The following is a 9098-nucleotide window of genomic DNA, read 5'->3' on the forward strand; positions in this document are numbered from 1 at the left end:
ATATAATTGCACACTGGCCTACTTTGACAGAAATAGTATTACATACACGCCATTGTATAAAAATATCGTTTTTACTTATCTTGAAATGAGTTCAGTTTGATGACTTGTGTTAGAATAGTAATGGAAGCATAAAAATGTAAATAACGAATGTGGAAGTATCATCACAGCATCAATGCTGTCGAAATCAAACGATCAGAAACTATCAGTCAACACTTGCACATAACTGAGCTGTTGAGACTATAGTTCCAGTTTGGCATAGCGCCAGAATATAAAACCATTAATTTTTTTTAAAACAAAGTGATGCAACTGTTTAAAAATGAGGTCGTGTTCAGAACTCGAATGATTTAAGATGTAGACAAAAATTAAGATAAAAATTTAAGTTATAGAGCTACATATAATTTATGTGCCCATCAAACGTACGGAACATATTTTGTGAAATTATTTGATATCAAAGTGTAATGTACGGCAAATAAAATTATGTCGAGAACGCCATAGTTATATTAGTTATGTTGAGATTAAAATGCGGAACGTAATATCTGGTATTACGCTAGTCCTTGGCAATGCTTCTTGAATTTAATTATAGCTACTTACGTATCTGTCAAAATCATATGAAAGTTGGCAAGTGAACGACAAGAGTGGTTTTAAAATTAGCTTATAACATTGAAATTTTGGATGTCACGTGTTTAGTTAATCTGCTTTCATCCGGTTATGTCCATTATTTGAACAAAAAATATTCCGGATTTTTTCAAAAAGTGATAACATTACTTGCAAGAATCTGACAAATAACTAGGTCGAGAAACGACGGTATGATACAATTTTAAGAATATTTTTCTTTCATATTATATGATTGGGAATCTGCCACGGAAAGTTTCGGCTGGGTTTATTCCAACAAAATTTTATAAGAAAGAAAATAATGTTAATTATTAATTTACTCAGGCCATGAAAATTGTTATGGAAGTCGTTGTGACGCAATTGACAAGAGTGCGTGGTGAATAGTATTGTTGGCGACTCAACCCCATCTCTACCTCTCTTAGGTGGGGAGCGAGAACAATAGCCAATGTCATAAAATAGTAGTTACCTTACGTGTTACGGTTAACTAAGCCATTATTAGTGATAAAATTGGTTATTTATTTTTATAGACCATCCCGGTATTATCTGTGTTTAAAAATAAAAATGCTACTATAATTAAAATTAGCATACATTTAATCATATGGCACATAGGGACTACTTTTCAAAATTAAATTACTTTTAATGTTATCTTTACATGCATATACAAATTAAAATAAATTACTGTACTCTGATTGTAATCAAATGACGAGTATATTAGACAAATTAATTTTCCCTGGAAATGAGAGCCACAAATAGGTCAGTAGAACACAGCGGTGGCGCAAGGATGGGCGTTATCTTTGTCACTTGACTGAAGCCGAAACTAACTTCTAAATCAATAAGGATCACATGAATTTAGAATCTGTTAGGATTTTCGGAGTCGCGTGAAAGTTGTAAACAAACGGAGCAGCCGCTCATAGAATTGTGGAGGAGTAGGGTGCCAGCTTCCAGCAAGCAGGCCCACGGCCGCAGTCGCGCTCAGACTCCGTCGCGTCGCCACGCCGCCCGCCGCCGTCGCTTGCTTGCTTACTCGCAAATCGATATTACCGTATTTACTGTACCGTCGCACATGCACGCTTTTAATTACACATAATATTACGAATGTCAAAAAGTTTCATACCGTGCTTTTACATTAGGTACACAGTTAAAGTAAAGTTTTTCGTCTCAGGCCAGTTATTGTCTGCGTGACAGCTTTCAGACAGAAAGTAAACAAAGACGCTGAAACACACGAAAGCTTGTATCAGCTGATTTTGTGTGAACAGCTGATCATTCTTATGAAGAAATGTACGAAACTGCGGCCCTTATTTTTTTTAAACATACTAGATATACGGAGTTTGTATCTATTTAAAAATATCTGTGTAGTAAAAAAGGTAAAGATAGCGTATTTTGATACCGTCACTGATTCGATAAAGTCTTCCAGAGCAGCGTGGCGGCGGGAATGTTTTATGGTGAAACGAATGATGTTGTAAATATAACGCGAAGGCGACTAAATGGCGTGTGCGCATGGTCTTCTTGTCGTTAATAGATCTTGTGATATATGCTCACGATTTGAGTGTATAAACGCGCGGATAAACGAAGGCCGCGACTTGCGTGGACGTAGCGTCGCACCGGGGAAGTTGGCACGGTGCGCGCGCGCGGCGCGTCGCGCGGCGTGACGTGGCGCGCGGGCCCTGACTCGCGTCTAGCGTCTGTCAGTACAACCTTGCTCGCGCTGAGGACATGTCCGTGTTATGGATTACCAATGCATCGTCGTATACACCGTCATCAACATCGCGCCGCCGCGGCTCACCGCGCAGGCAACACAACTCTCGGACGGCTGTATCACCTGGTTCAAAAATAAGATCAAGAGGTCAGTATATATAAAAATCTGCTATAATTGAAAATCATAGTATACGGTAATAAAATAATTATGACGTTCCTAAATACAACAGGAGGCGATGAAACTGTAACACAAAATACACAACTTTACAGACCAGAAATTACCGGCAATAGTTTGTTGATGACTAAAATTTTTTTGGTTTGCGAACTATAGGTACTGTAACGAGTTGATATAGGATTCTTTGGGGATATGTTAGATTTCTTCTTGATTAAATATTTTATTCACTTTTTTACAGTTGACGGAAAAATAAAATAATGAATTTAGCTAATAGCCGACTCATAATTGTTCAAAGGAAAATAAAATACAAGAGAAGTTTATCGAATAAACAATAAATAATTAATTACTTAATAACAAAAATATTCCTTTGACGCCATCAGTCGACAGTGTTTTAATAAAATGTTTGTAAAGTTTCTCCTAAACTTTTAGAATGAAACTAAACTTTTCGAGAATGGTTTCATCGCTAAAATTATTTTACACGAATGTTGGATAGACAGTCGTTATATGAAAATATACAATTAAGTAATCAAGGGGCCTTCGAAAGGAAAGTATATGAGGTAAAGTACGTCAGTACTGACCTAGAGTTGTTTATTGCGTCGCCTTTTAACACGCTAACCGATGCCCAGGAGTTTAAATAAAATATTTCGTCATTTAAAAGCACCTGTTATTGGCCTTAACCTATCTTTGCGATGTCGACAAAAGCGTCCGCGGTCGTTGTTCCTGAACTAGTTTTGATATCAACACGTTACTCTAATTTGAACACAAATATTTGGTATAGAATTCTGCTCTTTTGGCCCGTGTGGAATTTAAAGATTTCAGTCGAATATACCCCGAATATAATGTGTTTTGTGTATAAAATATAACATTTTAATAATAAATAACTAAGTCAATAAATAATTTTGGTACACAAGCAAGCAGAGATGTACAATACCTATTCAACATAATATATATTTACACGAACACATTAAAACTTGAAACAATTAAAAACTGTCTGCAAGGGGAGTATAACCCGCCATCTGTTCGTTTCAGAGCGATAGCAGTATATCTTCAATCACTGAAGTTGACACCGAACAGCGGAGTTATACACGGAAATTTGGCATGCTTGTACTATAAACAGGGATTTATAGACCTAGCTATAGAGACGTACCGGCGTGCCATACAACTTCAGCCCAATTTTCCTGATGCCTACTGCAATCTTGCTAATGCTCTCAAAGAAAAGGGCCTTGTCTACGAGGCGGAGGAATGCTACAACAATGCCCTCCGACTTTGCCCATCTCATGTTGACACTCTTAACAATCTCGGTAACGTAAAACGAGAGCAAGGAAAAATAGATGAAGCCACCAGACTTTATATGAAGGCTTTGGAAGTATTCCCTAATTTTGCTGCTACTCATAGTAACTTGGCGTCACTATTACAACATCAAGGTATGTATACATGTGTGATGTTATAAATGATAACGTAAATCTCGCCTGTTGTTTTCCGAAACCATTCCAGATTTTCAGACCATTTTTCATCAATTACGTTGTTATTTTTCCCATTAAAATACACGATGGAATTTTTTAATTTTTATATGCAACCACAAATTTTATTAAGTACAAGTAAAATTATCCATTACAGTACAGCGTTTTGCTTTATTTATAAACAACAAAAAAATAAACCGTTACCCTTATACCGTAATCATAGACGCATAATGTGGTAGTCGACTTTCGACCAGACGGCCTCCCGGACAATAAGTCACATTAACACAAAGTTAATGAGGTGCCACAAAAGTAATACCTTTAACGTTAGAAGTTTGGTGCTTATTTTATAACACGCGTTAATTTATGTTCATTAGTTCTACCTTCCTCACATTAAGATTCGTTATAACAAAACATAAATGAATGCTAACAACATCTGTTATACCCACTTGTTAACATACAATTACTTTTAACATAAACAAGAAAAGAAATAACGAGTTTTATGCGAATTTAATGTAAACAATTGTTATTATATCGTAATTACAGGCAAACTACATGAAGCGTTGATGCATTACAGGCAGGCTATAAATATTCAACCAAAGTTTGCTGACGCTTACAGCAATATGGGCAACACTCTAAGAGAATTGCAGGATATAACAGGCGCCCTTGTCTGTTTCAAGAAGGCAATAGAGATAAACCCCACATTTGCCGATGCGCACTGCAATTTAGCAAGTATTTACAAAGATATGGGGCGAATTGATGAAGCTATCGATTCTTATAAAAACGCTTTAAAATTTAAACCAGATTTTCCAGATGCGTATTGTAATTTAGCACATTGTTTACAAATTATTTGTAATTGGGATGATTACGACGAGCGAATGAATAACATTACAGCCATTGTTGAAGAGCAATTGAACATGGAAAAGCTGACCTCCGTACATCCACATCATTCCATTTTATATCCATTAACGAATGCAGCAAGAAAAGAGATAGCCACGCGACATGCTAACTTATACATAGAGAAAGTAAATATTTTAGGTAACGTAAACTTTTTGCATAAAAAGGAATTAAAAGGACGATTACGTATCGGATACGTTAGCAGTGATTTTGGTAACCATCCAACTTCGCACTTAATGCAGTCAATACCAGGTCTTCATGATCAATCAAAAGTAGAAATTTTTTGCTATGCGCTGAACTTCGATGATGGAACCACATTCCGTAGTAAAATAGTTAACGACTCAGAACACTTTGTTGATTTGTCTCCTATATCCAGTTACATAGACGCGGCGAAAATAATACACAGAGATGGTATTCATATCCTCGTAAACATGAATGGCTATACTAAAGGAGCACGGAATGAGATTTTTGCTTTAAAACCCGCACCCATTCAAGTAATGTGGTTAGGATATCCGGGAACGAGCGGCGCACGATACATGGACTACGTTATAACCGACGAAATATCCTCACCCGTGTCCACTGAAATGGATTTTACTGAAAAGTTTGCCTTTATGCCATATACATATTTTGTCGGGGATCATAAACAAATGTTTCCACATTTAAAAACATATTACAACGCCGTAACTGATGACAAAAATAGCTCTGTTTCAAATACAGCTATAATTAATTGTTCAAATAATATACACATCAATGAAATATTTGATACGACTACAAGAGTCGAAGAGATCAAATACAAGGATTATACGCCTATAGAAATTCTCGAAAACGATATAAACATTCCAAGTTGTGTTATTGAAAGCATTACGGAGCCGAAGCTTACACAGGTAATTTACGACGGCCTTGTTATGAATATTCTACTACCTCTCCGTATTGGCTGTTATCTTTAATTTTTTATTGTTTTAGGTCGTGGTAAATGGAAGGAGAATACATAATGGTTTAGCAATAAACAGTTGCAATAAAAAAGTAGGAGCTGCTGAAGAAACCTTTGAAAATATAATACTTACATCGAGAAAACAATACGGTTTGCCAGAGGACGCAGTTGTTTTCTGTAATTTCAATCAGTTGTACAAAATGGACCCCCGAGCCTTGGAAATGTGGGTGAACATACTGAAAAAGGTACCGAATAGCGTTCTCTGGCTATTAAGTTTCCCCGCTGCTGGCGAACCGAATGTACATAAATATGCCCAGAGTTTAGGTACTGATTTTATTTGTTTATTTCTTATGGACGTGATTGATGATCGGGTATAAGAATGTAATATTTTGCAGGGTTGCCGCCGGGTCGGATCATATTTTCTAGTATCGCCTGCAAGGAGGAACACGTGAGGCGCGGACAGTTAGCAGATGTTTGTTTAGACACGCCTTTGTGCAATGGGCACACGACTGCTATGGACGTTTTATGGGCAGGAACGCCAGTTGTTACACTCCCTGGAGAAACTTTAGCGTCTCGGTATGTACAATGTTTTACTTTAATAATTTTAGCATTAATTAATACAGGAATACTGCTTTTGCTACTAATAGTGCCGATCGATAATATACTTGACTCGTGGTTCAAGCAAATGGGTACCTACACGAACTGTTGTGTTTTCCTCCCGATACAATTATTGGTGTATGTATGATTAACAGACACTTGTTTCAAGTCGAGTGTGATATTTGTGTGGGATTTGTATTTGTAAACGCACCCACGACAGGAAAATCTTAGTGTAGGTAAAAACATAAAAACATCTGCCATGTATATGTGTTTCACGTGTATTTATATATTACAGCGTTGCGGCGTCGCAACTGAATGCCTTGGGTTGTCCGGAATTGATAGCCATTAGTAAAAGACAATACGAAGACATTGCTGTTAAATTGGGAACAAGTAGAACTTAGTAAGTAATACAACATTACTAGTTTAATTACTGACTAAAATCTGTCTGCCAAATTTTGGTATATTTTACGTGTATCAAACATATGTTTTGCATACATGCAAATGTTTACAATGTTAATAAGATGGGATTAATTATTAATTATTCTCAAATTGCCAAATTACATTAACAGCTTGCTTGACCATTCAGGGATTATACTAAATGTCACAATATTTTCTATTTTTCAGCCGAAGATACATTCGAGCTAAGGTTTCAAAAGCACGTTTAGAAAGCACCCTATTCGACTGCGAGCACTACGCTAGAGGACTCGAGGCACTTTATCAGAAGATGTGGACACGTTTTGAGAGGGGAGAAAAGCCGGACCATTTGTATGCTGTTGGATGATTTCAAATTTAATTCCAAAACAGGTAATAACAATTATACAATCACAAATCAATTTTACTTTGGGAATCAAGACATTATTATCTGGGGGTCGAGATAATATTAATAATTTTAATATTATTTTAATGCAAAGTATGTAAATGTTTAAAAAATATACGTAAATACTGAAACAAAAGCTGGCGCTTTTCCATACTGCCCCGGTGGTAAATTGATAAATATTTCTTCCATGTATGCTCTGCACTGACAATAACGAACTCGATAACAAAAGGTATATTGGAAGTACTTTGATATTGTATAAATATGTAATATTTTTACCTATAATACGCTAAAGCGAAAGAAAATCCCCAAGCGAATGTCGTATTTTATCATTAAAAAATAATTTTATAGTTATTGTATTAAACTCCTGTGCTTGCGTATATAAAAATATTTATTTCGTTAGTAATCATTTTATTTATTCTTTTCCAGGTTTTATCAATTTTTAAATTGCACAAAATGGAAATATACTAGCGGTCCGTCCAAATGCTGTCCATAGGGAATTCACAGGTTTTAATATAATATTATTGTAACATTATTGAATTTTACTTCATCATAATTAAATATTTATTGTAAGTATATGTAAGTACTTACCTAATTATTATGTGTACCATTGTGCTATCAACTATTATTAAACTATTATACATCTACATTATTTAAATGGGTTTTATTTTACCTATATAAAAAATATAGATTATGTCACGAAATATCGGTTTGTCACGAGGTTGTCGACATGAGGAATGTGGATTCGGCTATCGTTGTGCCGATAGTCGTGTCGGCCAACGGATTAATATTATTTTATTTTGTATTTTGTAAATAGTATTTAAAAATGTAATTTTAGAGGATTTTATATAAGTAAATATAATACGTATAATATTGTCAGAATCTTATGTTTTATAAATGACATTAATTTTGTTTCAATATACATTTTTGGTTTGTTCCATTCTTGTTAGGTTAAGATGCATATTATTATTATTATGCCACTTTGTACCAGTTATGTTGTGAATCTCATGCAATAGTGTTGAGCCTGTTGCCATGTTTGGGGAGAACAATTTCGTGCAATTATTGACAAAAATCTCAATCAACATGTGGGACTTATTAGTGTTAAGATTCCATTAATATAATGAACAATAAAAGATTTGGAATGAAGATCAATTGGTACTTCTTTACAAAAATGAATGTGGCCACTCTCTAAGATTTTCTCCTGTGTCGTGGATGCTTTTATCATACCCAGTCCATAGGCAACAATTTTTTAATCACACAAAGGATGAAAGCATCTTACCATTATCGTCTTATAGGAATAGAAGACTTGAGTTTTTCACTTCAGCGGTGAAGAGGCTTTAATAACTTTATCATTTTCGCTCAGAAACTATCAAATTCCATTTGTATAGGAAATTGGTAAGTTAAAATAAAATTAACTGCTAGATATTTTAATACCAATAAGGACAGGACTGACTGCACGGTTGGCGCGGTGGCTGGGCAACTGGCTGCCGTGCAACGGGTAGCGGGTTCGATTCCCGCACGGAGCAACTCTTTGTGTGATCCACAAATTGTTGTTTCGGGTCTGGGTGTCATGTGCATGTGAAACTGTATGTTTGTAAACGCACCCACGACACAGGAGAAAATCCTAATGTGGGGCAACGTAAAATAAAGACATAAAGTAAAACCAGTTTCTTTTTTGAAAAATCATTTTTATTTTTCGGTATCCTTTTACATATTAGTAATCGTTCATAAGTACACAAACAACATGAGTAGCAAATAATATTAAAAACTATTTAAGTATTTAGTCTAGGACAACTTAAATTTAAATACCTATACAGGTATGTGGCAACTGTTACAAAATATCGACATCGACTATGGCACTTCACTATGCACTCATAAAGCGTGTTGAAGAAAACAAAACGTGTTACAGTCAATTAACAT

The 9098-nt window shown here is 35.5% G+C and overlaps 1 protein-coding gene across 4 annotated transcripts; it reads left to right on the forward strand.

The window, feature by feature from the left end:
- Nucleotides 1-1556: 1556 nt before the first annotated feature.
- On the forward strand, nt 1557-7830 carry LOC118262854 (UDP-N-acetylglucosamine--peptide N-acetylglucosaminyltransferase 110 kDa subunit). Of its 4 annotated transcripts, none has more exons than XM_035574497.2 (9): nt 1557-1663; nt 2019-2455; nt 3512-3906; nt 4486-5720; nt 5800-6091; nt 6163-6343; nt 6660-6764; nt 6989-7168; nt 7608-7830. In XM_035574497.2, the coding sequence occupies exons 2-8, from the start codon at nt 2337-2339 to the stop codon at nt 7143-7145; spliced, it is 2484 nt and encodes an 827-aa protein (XP_035430390.2). In that variant the 5' UTR covers nt 1557-1663; nt 2019-2336; the 3' UTR covers nt 7146-7168; nt 7608-7830. The 4 variants fall into 4 exon arrangements, 3 of the variants coding, with proteins under 3 accessions (XP_035430390.2, XP_050560098.1, XP_050560099.1); XM_050704141.1 differs by having other exon boundaries at nt 1570-1742; XM_050704142.1 differs by having other exon boundaries at nt 1570-1742; nt 2027-2455.
- The last annotated feature ends 1268 nt before the right edge of the window (nt 7831-9098 follow it).

Source organism: Spodoptera frugiperda, chromosome 25 (genome assembly GCF_023101765.2).
Source record: "Spodoptera frugiperda isolate SF20-4 chromosome 25, AGI-APGP_CSIRO_Sfru_2.0, whole genome shotgun sequence".
NCBI classification, from domain to species: Eukaryota; Metazoa; Arthropoda; class Insecta; order Lepidoptera; family Noctuidae; genus Spodoptera; species Spodoptera frugiperda.

Bases quoted from the DNA above. Each gene is read 5' to 3' on its own strand.
- LOC118262854 (XM_035574497.2), top strand. From the start codon at position 2,337: ATGGATTACCAATGCATCGTCGTATACACCGTCATCAACATCGCGCCG. The intron at 5,721-5,799 runs GTAATTTACGAC...TTATTGTTTTAG, and splicing joins CGGAGCCGAAGCTTACACAG to GTCGTGGTAAATGGAAGGAG. The intron at 6,344-6,659 runs GTATGTACAATG...TATATATTACAG, and splicing joins GGAGAAACTTTAGCGTCTCG to CGTTGCGGCGTCGCAACTGA.